The 15555-nt window shown below is 50.7% G+C and overlaps 1 protein-coding gene and 1 long non-coding RNA gene across 3 annotated transcripts in view; one reads left to right on the top strand and one right to left on the bottom strand.

Annotated features, from left to right (window-relative positions):
• Positions 1–7407: 7407 nt before the first annotated feature.
• Positions 7408–11924, bottom strand: LOC139232645 (uncharacterized). The gene is made up of 2 exons (XR_011588064.1): positions 11764–11924; positions 7408–7521 (listed from the first exon to the last, which is right to left on the bottom strand). It is a non-coding gene; the product is annotated as an uncharacterized lncRNA (long non-coding RNA).
• The window catches only part of LOC139232644 (chromodomain-helicase-DNA-binding protein 3-like), a 115758-nt gene continuing 111591 nt past the window's right edge, over positions 11389–15555 (top strand). For both annotated transcript variants that reach the window (XM_070863093.1, XM_070863094.1), the window contains exons 1-2: positions 11389–11859; positions 14114–14238. In XM_070863093.1, coding sequence (XP_070719194.1) covers positions 11787–11859; positions 14114–14238 — 198 coding nt within the window. In that variant the 5' untranslated portion in view covers positions 11389–11786. The remainder of the gene's footprint in view (positions 11860–14113; positions 14239–15555) is intronic.

Below are 15555 nucleotides of genomic sequence, written 5' to 3'. Positions count from 1 at the left end.
CTTTTTTCATATGACAACCCCCTCATCTCAGGAATCAACCGAGTGAACCTTCTCTGAACTGCCTCCAATGCAAGTCTATCCTTCCTTAAATAAGGAGCCCAATACTGTACGCACTACTCCAGGTGTGGCCTCACCAACATCCTTTCATCCCTTGTGAGTATTGCGAACGGTATAGGTGCCTTTAAGTAAAAGCTAGATAAACACATGAGGGAGAAGGGAATGGAAGAATGTGCTGATAGGGTGAGATGAGGAGGCTGGTGTGGAACATAAACACCGGCACAGACCCGTTGGGCCGAATGGCCTGTTTCTGTGCTGTGAAATTCTATTATCCCTTCGTTTTTCTCCTAACCCCACTTCCTGAAGGTGCTGGCTCCTGATGGGACCCAGTTCTGCCGTGTCACAGTGGGCAGCACTCTCACCTCTGAGTCAGAAGGTTGTGGGTTCGAGTCCCACTCCAGAGACTTGAGCACATAAATCCAGGCTGACACTCCCAGCGCCAGTACTAAGGGAGCGCCGCACTATCGGAGGCACCGTTTTTCAGATGAGACGTTAAACCCCTTAATCCCACGGCCACTATTTTGAAGAAGAGCAGTGGGAGTGCTTCCCGGGGCCAATATTTATCCCTCAACCAACATCACTAAAACAGGTGATCTGGCCATTATCACATTGCTGTCTGTGGGAGCTTGCTGTGCGCAAATTGGCTGCCGCCTTTCCCACATTACAACAGTGATTACACGCCAAAAGTGCTTCATTGGCTGTAAAGTGCTTTGGAATGTCCTGACGTTGTGAAAGACGTTATATAAATGCTAGATCTTTTTTATTAGACTATCCTCCCCTCCCCGCATAGATTATCTTTAATTTATTCCTGGGATATTGCAAGGCTGGCATTTATTTCCCCTCCCTAGCAACCCTGAGAACATGGAGGAGGCCATTCAACCCCTAGAGCCTGCTCTGCCATTCAGTTGGATCTGTATCTTAGCTCCATTTACCCGCCTTGGTTCTGTAACCCTTAACCAACAAAAATCAACCACAGTTTTGAAATTTTCAATTGACCCCCAGCCACAGAAGCTTTTTGGGGGAGAGAGTTCCAGATTCTCACTGCCCTTTGTGTGAAGAAGTGTGACATCACCCCTGAATGCCCGGGCTCTAATTTTAAGGTGACGCCCCTTGTTCTGGACTCCCCCCACCAGAGGAAATAGTCTCTCTCTCGACCTACCCCTATCGAATCCTTTAATCATTGTAAACACCTCGATTAGATCACCCCTTAAATCTTCTACATTCGAGGGAATACAAACCCAGTCTGTGCGGCCCGTCTTCATAATTTAACCCTTTTAGCCCCGGGTATCATTCTGATGAATCTGCTCTGCAACCCCCTCCAAGGCCGATATAACTTCCTGAGGAGCAGTGCCCTGTATAAAAGATAGTTGCTAATAAATTCAATATTGAATTCAGCCAGAATTCTTCACCCAGAGAGTGGGGTGAATATGGAACTCGCTATCACAATGCCCTTGACATCAAGGCAGCATTTGACCGAGTGTGGCATCAAGGAGCCCGAGTAAAACTGGAAATCAATGGGAATCGGGGAAAACTCTCCGCTGGCTGGAGTCATACCTAACACAAAGGAAGATGGTTGTGGTTGCTGGAGGTCAATCTTCCCAGCCCCAGGACATCACTGCAGGAGTTCCTCAGGGCAGTGTCCTAGGCCCAACCATCTTCAGCTGCTTCATCAATGACCTTCCCTCCATCATAAGGTCAGAAGTGGGGATGTTCACTGATGACTGCACAGTGTTCAGTTCCATTCGTAACTCCTCAGATAATGAATCAGTCCATGCCCACATGCAGCAAGACAAGGACAACATTCAGGTTTGGGCTGATAAGTGGCAAGTAACATTCGCGCCACACAAGTGCCAGGCAATGACCATCTCCAACAAACGAGAGTCTAACCACCTCCCCTTGATATTCAACGGCATTACCATCGCCGAATCCCCCACCATCAACATCCTGAGGGTCACCATTGACCAGAAACTTAACTGGACCAGCTACATAAATACTGTGGCTACTAGAGCAGGTCAGAGGCTGGGTATTCTGTGGCGAGTGTCTCATCTCCTGGCTCCCCAAAGCCTTTCCACCATCTACAAGGCCCAAGTCAGGAGTGTGATGGAACACTCTCCACTTGCCTGGACGAGTGCAGCTCCAACAACACTTGAGAAGCTCGACACCATCCAGGACAAAGCAGCCCGCTCGATGGGCACGCTACCCACCACCTTCAACATTCACTCCCTCCACCACCGGCGCCCCCTGGCTGCAGTGTGCACCGTCTACAAGATGCACTGCAGCAACTCGCCAAGGCTTCTTCGGCAGCACCTCCCAAACCCGCGACCTCTACCCCCTAGAAGGACAAGGGCAGCAGGCGCATGGGAACACCACCACCTCCACGTTCCCCTCCCAGTCTCACACCGTCCCGACTTGGGAAATATATCGGCCGTTCCTTCATCGTCGCTAGGTCACAATCCTGGAACTCCCTCCCTAACAGCACTGTGGGAGCACCTTCACCACATGGACTGCAGCGGTTCAAGAAGGCGGCTCACCACCTCGAGGGGCAATTAGGGATGGGCAATAAATGCCAGCCTCGCCAGCGACACCCACATCTTGGAACAAGTAATAAAAAACACAAGGAGTGGTTGAGGCGAATAGTATCGAGGCATTTGAGGGGAAGCTGGATAAACACATGAGGGAGAAAGGAACAGAAAGGATATGCTGATAGGGTGGGATGAAGTAGGGGTTAGAGGAGGTTGGTGTGAAGCATAAACTCCGGCATGGAGTAGTTGGGTAATATGGCCTGTTTCTGGGCTGTAGATTCTGGACTAAGTAGATTGGGAAGGTCAGTGGGCAGGCAAGTAAGGAGATGTGGAAATCGCAGATCCTGCTGTAAAAGACCTGTATGTGGATGCCTGCTATAATTGGCTGCCTCGAACAGCAAGAAAATACAGCTGACCAGGTTTTACAGAAAAACCTCAGTGTTTCTGTGTGAAAACGAGCAAGTTGAAATCTCTGCAAAGTGCTGGGTGAAGAGAATCTGGCAGGAAGCGTATTGACGTAAGTGCGATTTGTCCTGTAGAGTACTGGTACCAACGTGCTGCATAAGCCGGGTTTAGTCTAAGTGCTCTGAAAAGTAAGATATTGAAATATAACCAGGGTGTCCTGGCCGGCCACTCACCCTCTCCCCTCCGTAAACTTGAGGTGATCCAAAACTCGACTGCCCCGTGTCCCAACTCGCACCAAGTCCTGCTTACCCATCACCCCACCACCCCCTGTGCTTGCTGATCTACATAGGCCCCCGGTTTAGCAACTCCTCGATTTTAGAATTATCATCCTTATTTTTAAATCTCCTCCAGCCCCACAACCCCACCCACCCCGAGATCTCTGCGCTCCTCTAATTCTGCCCTCTTGAGCATTAGCTCGGTGTTGCATTAGCTTGGCTTACTGCTGATCTGAAGTGCTTGCACCAAGACAGTTTTAATTTTCGGACTGAGCCCACAAAGCTCCCTGGCACTTAAACAACAAGTTGCATCAACTTTAAACAATTTTTGATGTTAAATAAAAATCATGGATTGACCAAGTTGCCAGAGTTTCACAGTAGTGATGGGTTCAAATAGCAACTTGTATTTAGATAGCGCCTTTAACTTAGTAAAAGGTCCCAAGGCGCTTCACAGGAATGTTGCAACGCAAGAGTTGTCTCCGAACCACATACTGAGATATTAGAGCAGGTGACTAAAAGCTTGCTCAAAGAGGTAGGTTTTAAGGAGCGTCTTGAAAGAGGAGAGAGGTAGAGAGGTGGAGAGGTTTTGGCAGGGAGTTCCAGAGCTTGGGGCACAGGCAACAGAAGGCACGGCCACCGATGGTTGAGGGATTATAATCAGGGATGCTCAAGAGGGCAGAATTAGAGGAGCGCAGACATCTCGGGGGGGTTGTGGGGCTAGAGGAGATTACAGAGATAGGGAGGGGCGAGGGCCATGGAGGGATTTGTAAACAAGGACGAGAATTTTGAAATCGAGGCGTTGCTTAACCGGGAGCCAATGTAGGTTGGCGAGCACAGGGGGTGATGGGTGAGCGGGACTCGGTGCAAGTTAGGACACGGGGCGGTGAGCACAGGGGGTGATGGGTGAGCGGGACTCAGTGCGAGTTAGGTCACAGGGCAGCGAGCACAGGGAGTGATGGGTGAGCGGGACTCAGTGTGAGTTAGGTCACAGGGCAGCGAGCACAGGGGGTGATGGGTGAACGGGACTCGGTGCGAGTTAGGACATGGGTCAGCGAGCACAGGGGGTGATGGGTGAGCGGGACTCGGTGCGACTTAAGACACGGGGCAGCAAGCTCAGGGGGTGATGGGTGAGCGGGACTCGGTGCGAGTTAGGACATGGGGCAGCGAGCACAGGGGGTGATGGGTGAGTGGGACTTGGTGCGAGTTAGGACATGGGGCAGCGAGCACAGGGGGTGATGGGTGAGCGGGACTGGGTGCGAGTTAGGACACGGGGCAGCGAGCACAGGGGGTGATGGGTGAGCGGGACTCGGTGCGAGTTAGGACATGGGGCAGCGAGCACAGGGGGTGATGGGTGAGCGGGACTGGGTGCGAGTTAGGACACGGAGCGGTGAGCACGGGGGGTGATGGGTGAGCGGGACTTGGTGCGAGTTAGGACTCGGAGCAGCCGAGTTTTGGATCACCTCTAGTTTACGTCGGGTAGAATGTGGGAGGCCGGCCAGGGTCCACTAGTTAAACATAAGGAAATTCGGAGTAAGGAGGCATTCCAGGTTAAGCATTATTCCTCAAAGGGTAATAGTCTATTACATTAGTAACATTAACTGCCTCATTACAAAAGGGATATAGAGATACTGGAGAAGGTGCAAGAAAGATTCACAAGGATGATTGTAGAACTGTGAGGTTAGAACTATCAGGAGAGACTGAACAGGCTGGGTCTCTTTTCTCTAGAGAAGTGAAGGCCGAGGGGTCACCTGATCGAGGTATTTAACATTATTAAGGGGTTCAATAGGGTAGACGTAGAGAAGATGTCTCCACTTGTGGGGGCGACCATAACTAGGGGCCATCAGTGTAAGATAGTCACTCATAAATCCAATGGGGAATTCAGGAGAAACTTCTTTACCCAGAGAGCGGTGAGAATGTGGAACTCGCTGCCACAGGGAGGGGTTGAGGCAAATAATATCGATGTATTTAAGGGGAAGCTGGATAAACACACAAGGGAGAAAGGAATAGAAGGATATGGTGATGGGGTGGGAGGGGGCTGGTGTGGAGCATAAACACCGGCACGGACCCGATGGGCCGAATGGCCTGTTTCTGTGCTGCCCAAATTCTGTCGTAAGTTGACAAGGAAGGACATGGAAGCAGACAGTAAAAATGGGTTTAAGAGCCAATTGGGTGGGTTTCTGGAGAGAACGGGTCATCATAGGCCGTCCCTCGAAGCGAGGATGACTTGCTTCCACTCCAAAAAGGGATGAGTTCACAGGTGTTTCAATGAAGGACCCGATATTCCAGATCCCGAACTACATCCTGAAGGGTGGAAGATGCCTGTGGGTGGATATTTTTTAACGTGGGGTGGCCGTTGCACACCAGCCACCACACGGGGCTTGACAGAGCGAGGTCTTGGTCCAGTGGCAAGGGTTAACCAGGACGACTGGAGACCAGCTCTGCTGCACGGACCCAGTGCGCGCACATATCGCACAGTGTGGGCTGGGCCCCGTGCTGCCCCTGGGCCCTCGACTCTTCTGGGCCCCAGATTCACGCCTCTCCCGGGCCCCGGCCTACAAACTCTCGCCGCTCCTTCGCCCCTCCTGCTGGGCCTGCCCGCACTGCAATCAGCGACCTGGCTTCGCAGCCGTCGCCCTCCTGCAGCAGCACGCGCTGCTCCCTGCCGTGGTATGTCGCCGCACGCCGCTCCCTCCAATGGTCCCGGCCTGCCGATGCCGGGGCCATTGGAGGGAGCAGCATGCGGTGGCCCGGCCCGGAAATCGGCTCGGTCCCGGCCTGCAAGACCATCAGAGAACAGATATGGTGAGGCCGTCAGCAGGGGTCCCGACCCAGAAAGGTTCCCAAGAAACTCGGCCGGCTCCATTAACTGAACGGAGGCTTCATGACTTGGCAAACACAGCCTTAATTTCATTCTTAAATGAACTTTTCACAAAATAACATTCATTTAAAAAAAATTGAAAACACAACTCTGAGTAGAATCCTGGATTCTTCTGCAACATCTCTGGATATTCCAGGTGGCACACATCTACAAAGCGCATGTTGCTGTCAGTTTTTATAAAACCATGCACAAAGGCACTGCATAAAACCCGGAAGTCAAAATCCTGGATTGTACATTTCAATCCCAAATGGACAAGACGAAATAAGGTACGCATCTGGTTGTTCTGGGACAAGTATATATAAACTTGGGACACGGTAACGTCAATTTGGATTCGTCGCATTCTCGCCTCTGAATCAGTCGGTCGTGGGTTCGAGACCGACCCCCTGATTTGAGCACGTAATCTCGGCTGACGCAATCTTATCTTTCAAAAGGGAGTTGGGTAAGTATCCGAAGGCAACAAAAATTTGCAGGGCTGCGGGTAAAGGGTGGGGGGGCGAGGGGCGGTTAGTGGGTCGAGCTGAGAGCCAGCACGGGCTTGACGGGCTAACTTGCCTTCTCATGCTGTAACCGTTCTATGATGACGCTCCCAGCGCGCAGTACCGGGAGTGTTGAACTGTCGGTGAGACATTAAACCGAGGCCCTGATTGACCGTTTAGGTGGATGTAAAAGATCCCCACGGCACTATTCGAAGATGAGCAAGGGGAGTTCTCCTGGTGTCCCGGCCTGCATTCCTCCCTCCAGCAAATCCACCAAAAATGTGAAAGGCCCATTTCAATATGAAAGAAAGACTTGCATTTATATAGCGCCTTTCACGACCACTGGACTTCTCAAATCGCTTTACAGCCAATTAAGTACTTTTTGGAGTGTAGTCACTGTTGCAATGTGGGAAACTCGGCCGCCAACTTGCGCACAGCAAGCTCCCACACACAGCAACGTGACAATGACTCAGATAATGTTTTAGTGATGTTGATTGAGAATAAATATTGGCCCCAGGGAGAACTCCCCTGCTCTTCTTCCAAATAGTGCCATGGGATCTTTCCCGTCCACCTGAGAGAGCAGATGGAGTCTCAGTTTAACATCTCATCCGAAAGACGGCACCTCCAACAGTGCGGGGCTCCCTCAGCACTGCACTGGGAGTGTCGGCCTGGATTTTTTTACGTGCTCAAGTCCCTGGAGTGGGACTTGAACCCATAACCTTCTGACTCACAGGCGAGGGTGCTACCCGCTGAGCCATGGCTAATATGACCAAATGATGCAAAAGAAAAGCAAGTTGGTGGTTCCGAGCTGTTTAATCCAGCAGTTACATTCAAACACACTTCATTCTGGTTTGCTCAAACATCGCTGAAGTTAATATTCTCTTCATGCAAAATCTTGAAACTGGAACCTGTTACAATAAAATGAGAACATGGGAGAAATATTTAGTGCCTTAACAAAGACCGGTTAACGTTTTGGGCGTAGATCGTCAACTTTATATCTTCAGGTAAGTCCCACATGTAACGTGATTCGTGATCGGTATTGAAATGTATCCTGGAATGTAATGTAAACCTGTTCTCATCTGCTCCATGTAATACCCTTATTGGCACAGTACTACATGTAACGTGATTTATGGGTTGTACTAAACTGTACCTTGAAATGAAATGCACGCTAGTGCATTGTATGGAACTGCTGTCAGCATCCAAACGAATTGTATGGAATTGCTGATCGCAAGGTACTGAGCTCATTTCCAATGTATTGTAAAAATTTTATATGAATAAAGTATATTTTTTGGAAAAAAAAGGTAAGTCCCCAGAGATAACATACACAGGTAGACCCTCCCACCCAACAGACATAACATGTCGATGTTGGCTCAGACGAGTGACAAAACTCTCTGGTGCAGCCAAGTTGACCAAGTGGTGATTCAGTTTAAAAAATAAAGTGACTTGCATTTATATAGCGACTTCAGGCTGTCCCAGAGCGCTTTACAGCCAATGAAAAGCTTTTGATGTGGGCTCGCTGTTGTAATGTGGGAAACGCGGCAGCTAATTTGCGCACAGCAAGCTCCCACAAACAGCAGTGTGATAGTGACAGGATAATCTGCTGGTTGAGGGATAAATATTGGCCCCAGGACACCGGGGGAGAACTCCCCCTGCTCTTCCTCCAAAATAACAGCCGTGGGATCTTTTACGTGCGCCTGAGAGAGCAGACGGGGCCTCGGTTTAACATAGAAATTTACAGCGCAGGAGGAGGCAATTTCGGCCCATCGTGTCCACGCCGGCCGACAAAGAGCCGCACGGCCCTCGGTCAGCAGCCCTGAAGGTTACATATAAACCTATGAACAATGGCGGAAAGGCAAAGAGCACCCGGCCCAACCAGTCCGCCTCACATATCTGCGACACCCCTGATACTGAAACATTCTACACTCCACCCCAACCGGAGCCATGTGATCTCCTGGGAGAGGCAAAAACCAGATAAAAACCCAGGCCAATTTAGGGAGAAAAAAAATCTGGGAGAATTGCTCTCCGACCCATCCAGGCGATCGAAACTAGTCCAGGAGATCACCCTGGCCGTATTCTATTCCCTGCAGTACTTACCATCATATCTACGCCGTCCAACAAAAGGTCATCCAGTCTAATCCCAATTACCAGCTCTAGGTCCGTAACCCTGCAGGTTACTGCACTTCAAGTGCCCATCCAACCATTTCTTAAAAGTGGTGGTTTTCTGCATCCACCACTCTTCCAGGCAGCGAGTTCCAGATCCCCACAACCCTTAACGTCTCATCCGAAAGACGGCACCCCCCCAACAGTGCGGCACACCCTCAGAACTGGCACTGGGAGTGTCGGCCTGGATTACAGGCTCAAATCTCCGGAATGGGGACTCAAACCCACGACCTTCTGACTCAGAGGTGGCAGACTGCGATTCACTAAGCCACGACTGGCACATTAAGCACCTGGGGAAGCTCGTTTTTGTCGGAAATCCATTTTTTAATCCTGCTTAATATATATTTTTTAAATGCCAGTAAATCGGGCCAATGGTTAGGTTGGAAACAAAAAATACTCGTGGGGCACATATTTAAAAAAAATGCAGTTTGTTCAGAAATGAGGGGAGGGAGTTTTGAAAAGGCGCTTTAAAGAGGAAGAAAAAGAGGCATTCTTCTCGTGTCAACTGTGGCTCAGTGGGTAAAAGAAAGACTTGCATTTATATAGCGCCTTTCATGACCACCGGACGTCTCAAGGGGCTTTACAGCCAATGAAGTACTTTTGGAGTGTAGTCACTGTTGTAATGTGGGAAAAAGCGGCAGCCAATTTGCGCACAGCAAGCTCCCACACACAGCAATGTGACAATGACCAGATAATCTGTTTTTGTTATGTTGATTGAGAGATAAATATTGGCCCCAGGACACCGGGGAGAACTCCCCTGCTCTTCTTCGCAATAGTGCCATGGGATCTTTTATGTCCACCCGAGAGGGCAGACGGGGCCTCGGTTTGATGACTCATCCTAAAGACGGCACCTCCGACAGTGCGGCGCTCCCTCAGCACTGCACTGGGAGTGTCAGCCTGGATTTATGTGCTCAAGGTCCTGGAGTGGGACTTAAACACACAACCTCCTGATTCAGAGGCAAGTGTGCTGCCCACTGAGCCACAGCTGACAGCTGTCAGGGTAGCATTCTTGCCTCTGCATCAGAAGGTTGTATGTTGAAGCCCCACTTCAGTGCAGTGCTGAGGGAGCGCTGCACTGTCGGAAGTGCTGCCTTTCGGATGAGACGTTAAACCGAGGCCGTGTCTGCTTTCTCAGGTGAATATAAAAGATCCCATGGGCTCTATTTCGAAGAAGAGCAGGGGAGTTCTCCCCGGTGTCCGGGGGCCAATATTTATCACTCAATCAATATCACAAAAACAGATTATCTGGTCGACCTGATAATCTGTTTTACGGATGTTGATTAAGAGATAAATATTGACCCCAGGACACCGGGGAGAAACCCCTGCTCTTCTTCGAAATAGTGTGCCATGAGATCTTTTCATTCATTATCACATTGCTGTTTGTGGGAGCTTGCTGTGCGTAAAGTGGCTGGCGCGTCTCCCGACATTACGACAGTGACTATACCTCACAAAAAAAGTACTTCATTGGCTGTAAAGCGCTTTGGGACGTCCGGTGGTCATGAAAGGTGCTATATAAATGCAAGTCTTTCTTTCTTGAAAGTGTCTAAATTTTATAAAGTATCTTTGAGCCAGAATGACGGCGAAAATGAAATATTAAGAAAAGTTAGTAAATTATTAACCTTGAATATTCTTGATCGAGGTCCTAATTGATTAGCGGTGTTAAATTGATAGGAGTGATCTGTTGAAATGGAGTGGGGGGTGGGGGGGTTGACAATGATGAAATATTAGGAAAAGCTAGCAAATGAATAACCTTGCAGCTTATTATTTGCAGTGTTTAATTGATGAAGTAATCTGGTGAAAGGAGAGTGGCGACGATGATGACAATGAAATATTAGGAAAAGCTAGCAAATTAATAACCTCGGAGATTATTGATCGAGTTGTTAATTGATCGGCGGCGTTTCATTGATTAGGAGGTGATCTGGTGAAACGGAATGGGGAGGTGGTTACGTGGACAGCGACAAAAATTAAATATTAGGGAGGAAAAAGCTAGCAAATTAATAACCTGGGAGACTATTGATCAAGGTGTTTGATTGAAGTGATCTGGCAAAAGGGAAGGGGGGCGACGAGGACCAATAATGAATTATTAAGGAGGGAAAAAGCTGGCAAATGAATAAGCTGGGAGATTATTGATCGAGGTGTTTAATTGATCGGAGGTGTTTAATCGATTAGCAGTGCGGTCTTGTGAAAGGGAAGGGGGGGGGGGGGGGTAAGGAGACAGTGACCAAAATGAAATATTGAGGAAAAAGTGAGCAAGAATTAATAACCTGGGAGACGATTGATCGAGGCGTTTAATTGATCGGAGGTGTTTAATCGATTAGGAGTGTGAGCTGGTGAAAGAGAAAGGGGGGTGCGGGGGGGAAGTTGACTGTGAGATAAAATGAAATATTGAGGTGAGGGAGGGGGGGGGGGAAACTGAAGATTATTAATTAATCGAGGTGTTAATTAGGAGGGAGGAGAGGTGGGGGTCCCACATCTGTCCCCCACCACCTTTGACCAGTTCCCTTCCCCCTAGTTACTGGGTTAAGAGCCCACGTGACTCAGGGCTAACTAGTTAACTGGCGCTATTATGGGATGCCCGGGGGAACCCTTGGCAACGGGAGGGGGGTTGACGTCAATCTGAGCATGAGCAGTGATTAATTTTCCAGCTTCCCCCCCCCTCCTTCATATCATCAAGGAGGGGGGGGGGCACATATTTTGGACGCCATCTTGTCTTCCCCTTGTAATATTAAAACCATTTTTTTTTTGGCCGAGGGGGCCGTTTGAGAACTTTTTAATTGAAGATAGATCTTTTTAAAAAAGCCGTGGAGGTGGAACAAGAAAGAAGAGGGGAGAAATGTAAAAAAAAGTGTGTGTGTGTGTGTGGGGAACTTTTTTGGAAAAAGGTTTAAAAAAAATTATATATATATATAAATGTAAAATATATATATATATATAGAGAGAGAGATATTTTGTGAGGGTTTCTCACACACACCCCCCCCCCACCCACACACCTCAAGTGAGTGAAGGAGGCTTGATGGCATCTCCGGCGAGGCGAGAAGAGGACGAGGAGACGGACGGAGGCGGACGGCTTTTCCCGCCCGCGGCAGGTAGCGCTGGGGGAAAGAAGAAAAAAAGACAAGAGAGAGAGAGAGAGCGCGAGAGAGACAGAGAGAGGATTTGGAAATTGCGCCTTGTCGCCCGAAGAGGGCCCCGGCTCCGTCCCTCTCCCTCCCGGCCCGGCGAGCGCGCCTCATCACAGCCTTTTTTTTTTGCACCAAAAAAAACACACACACACCCCGCGCAAAAAAACATTTTCTGCAAAAGGGGTTTGCTTTTGTTGTTGTTGTTGCATTGCAACCCTTCCCTCTCGGTATGAGTGGAATGCATCGCATTGTGCCGGCTGCAATCGCACCTCCTTTTTGGGTTTTTTTTTGTTGCATTTTTTAATTGGGATTGTGTGTGTGTTTTTTTTCTAACCCCCCCCCCCCCCCGCCCCGCGCGCCGCTTCTCAAAGCGGTTGTTTTATGCCGCGCGCGCTCGCTCTCTCTGCTTCCTACTCGAGGTCGGTAATACTCCCTCCCACGGGTTAAGTGTGTCCCTAGGCCTTTGGAGCTGTGTTTTACCCCGGGGCTCGCGCGGGCCTGTCTCTTCCCCCCCCCCCCCCCCCACGGGGGCTCGCGATCAATGCCCCTAGCAACTGTCCCCGAGACTCGGGCCTGGGCCCCTAGCAACTGCCCCCGGGGCTCGTGGTCGGCACCCCCCCCCCCCCCCCCCCAGCAACTGCCCCCGGGCCCCCTAGCAACTGTGTCCCCAGGGCTCGCGGTCAGTGCCCCTAGCAACTGTCCCCGAGACACGGGCCTGCACCTTCAGTAACCGTGTCGCTGCAGCTCGCACCCGCTTCTTTGCAGCTGTGTTACCCCGGGGGAGGGGGGGGGGGGGCTCGCGGCCGGCCACCCCGCTCTTCCCTAGCAACTGTGTCCCCAGCAACTGTCCCCGAGACTCGGGCCTGGGCCCCTAGCAACTGCCCCCGGGGCTCGCGGCCGGCCACCCCGCTCTTCCCTAGCAACTGTGTCCCCAGCAACTGTCCCCGAGACTCGGGCCTGGGCCCCTAGCAACTGCCCCCGGGGCTCGTGGTCGGCACCCCCCCCCCCCCCCCCGCTTAGCAACTGCCCCCGGGCCCCCTAGCAACTGTGTCCCCTGGGGCTCGTGCCGAGACCTCCCCCCCCCCCCTAGCAACTGTGTCTCCTGGGCTCGCGGTCAGACCTCCCCCACCCCTAGCAACTGTCCCCGAGACTCGGGCCTGGGCCCCTAGCAACTGTGTCCCTGCAGCTTGGAGCCCGGCAACCAGCCAGTCGCTGTACCTCCCCCCCCCCGGAGCTCGGGCCATTCCCCTAGCAACTGTCCCCAGGAGGAGGAGGAGGAGGAGGAGGGGCTCAGTAACTGTGTCCCCGGGGCTCGCGGTCAGTCCCCTTAGCAACTGTCCCCCCTCCCCCGGGGCCCGCCCCCCAGCAGCGGCCGCCGCGAGCCAGCGACATTTGAAATGTAACGCCGCCCCGCGCGACCCTTAGCAGCCGCGCCCCTCCACTGGACAATCTTCATTTCCCCCCCCCCCCTTTCTCCACACACAATTTTATTGTTTATTTTGAGGTAATAACTTCCTCCCCGACATATGACGCATGTATTATTTTAAATGTATATGACTTAGCTCACTTCATCGCATTAAAGTTCGTTATTTAATGGTTTATTTAGTTTGTCACCCCCCCCCCCCCCCCCTCTGTGCCGCCCTTTGCCCCCCACTGTCCCATCAAACACTCCCAGGGCAGGTACAGGGGGTTAGATACAGAGTAAAGCTCCCTCTACACTGTCCCATCACACACCCCCAGGGCAGGTACAGCACGGGGTTAGATACAGAGTAAAGCTCCCTCTACACTGTCCCATCAAACACTCCCAGGGCAGGTACAGCACGGGGTTAGATACAGAGTAAAGCTCCCTCTACACTGTCCCATCAAACACTCCCAGGGCAGGTACAGCATTGGTTAGATACAGAGTAAAGCTCCCTCTACACTGTCCCATCAAACACTCCCAGGGCAGGTACAGCACGGGGTTAGATACAGAGTAAAGTTCCCTCTACACTGTCCCATCAAACACTCCCAGGGCAGGTACAGGGGGTTAGATACAGAGTAAAGCTCCCTCTACACTGTCCCATCAAACACTCCCAGGACAGGTACAGCACGGGGTTAGATACAGAGTAAAGCTCCCTCTACACTGTCCCATCAAACACTCCCAGGGCAGGTACAGCACGGGGTTAGGTACAGGGTAACGGAAATTGCTGAATGAATCTGTTCTCGTTTCTGATTGCAGAAGAGAATGCGGAAGAGGAAGTCGGGGGGCATTCCGAAGGCGAAGGTGCCAAAAAGAAAAAGAAGAAACTGTTGAAAAAGCAGAAAGAAAACAAACCGGCTAAAGCCAAAAAGCGAAAGAAACTGGTGAGTGACTGTTGAACGTCCTCCTGCGATTGGCCGTCGACATCCCAGTTCCATCCCCTCTGCTGAAGGCATCAATCTGCCTCTTCCGTTGAATGGGAACAGGAGGAGGCCGTTGAGCCCCTCGAGCCTGCTCCGTCATTCCATTAGATCATGGCTGATCTTCCACCTCCACTCCAGTTACCCGCCTTTTCTTCCTTGATCTGCTGGCCTGGAGTATTGCGTGCAGTTTTGGTCTCCTTACCTTAAGGAAGGATATACTTGCCATCGAGGGAGTGCAACGAACATTCACCAGTCTGATTCCAGGGGGGGGGATTGCCCTGCAAGGAGAGATTTAGTAGACCAAGCCTATATTCTCTAGAGTTTAGAAGAATGAGAAGTGATTGCATTGAAAGATAGAAACATAGAAAATAAGTGCAGGAGTAGGCCATTCGGCCCTTCGAGCCTTCACCGCCATTCAATATGATCATGGCTGATCATGCAACTTCAGTACCCCATTCCTGCTTTCTTTCCATACCCCTTAATCCCTTTAGCCATAAGGGCCACATCTAATTCCCTTTTGAATATATCTAGCGAACTGGCCTCAACAACTTTCAGTGGTAGAGAATTCCACAGGTTCACAATTCTCTGAGTGAAGACATTTCTCCTCATCTCAGTTCTAAATGGCTTACCCCTTATCCTTCGACTGTGACCACTGGTTTTGGACTTCCCCAATATCGGGAACATTCTTCCTGCATCTAACCTGTCCAATCCCGTCAGAATTTTATATGTTTCTGTGAGATCCCCTCTCATTCTTCTAAATTCCAGTGAATATAAGCCTAGTCGATCCAGTCTTTCTTCATATGTCAGTCCTGCCATCCTGGGAATCATTCTGGTGAACCTTCGCTGCACTCCCTCAATATCAAGAATGTCCTTCCTCAGATTAGGAGACCAAAACTGCACACAATATTCAAGGTGTGGCCTCACCAAGGCCCTGTACAACTGCAGTAAGACTTCCCTGCTCCTATACTCATATCCTCTCGCTATGAAGGCCAACATGCCATTTGCCGCCTTCACCGCCTGCTGTTCCTGCATGTCAACTTTTAATGACTGATGTACCATGACACCCAGGTCTCGTTGCACCTCCCTTTTACTAACATACAAAATTCTTGGCAGGGTAGATGCAGGGAGGATGTTTCCCCCGGGCTGGAGAGTCTAGAACCAGGGGTCACAGTCTCAGGATAAGGGAGCGGCCATTTAGGACGGAGATGAGGAGAAATTTCTTCACTCAGAGGGTGGTGAATCTTTGGAATTCTCTACCCCAGAGGGCTGTGGAGGATC

The sequence above is a fragment of the Pristiophorus japonicus genome, chromosome 20 (genome assembly GCF_044704955.1).
Source record: "Pristiophorus japonicus isolate sPriJap1 chromosome 20, sPriJap1.hap1, whole genome shotgun sequence".
Lineage (NCBI taxonomy): Eukaryota > Metazoa > Chordata > Chondrichthyes > Pristiophoridae > Pristiophorus > Pristiophorus japonicus.
The sequence above is the reverse complement of the archived record's forward strand: the minus strand, read 5'-3'. Positions and strand labels throughout refer to the sequence as shown.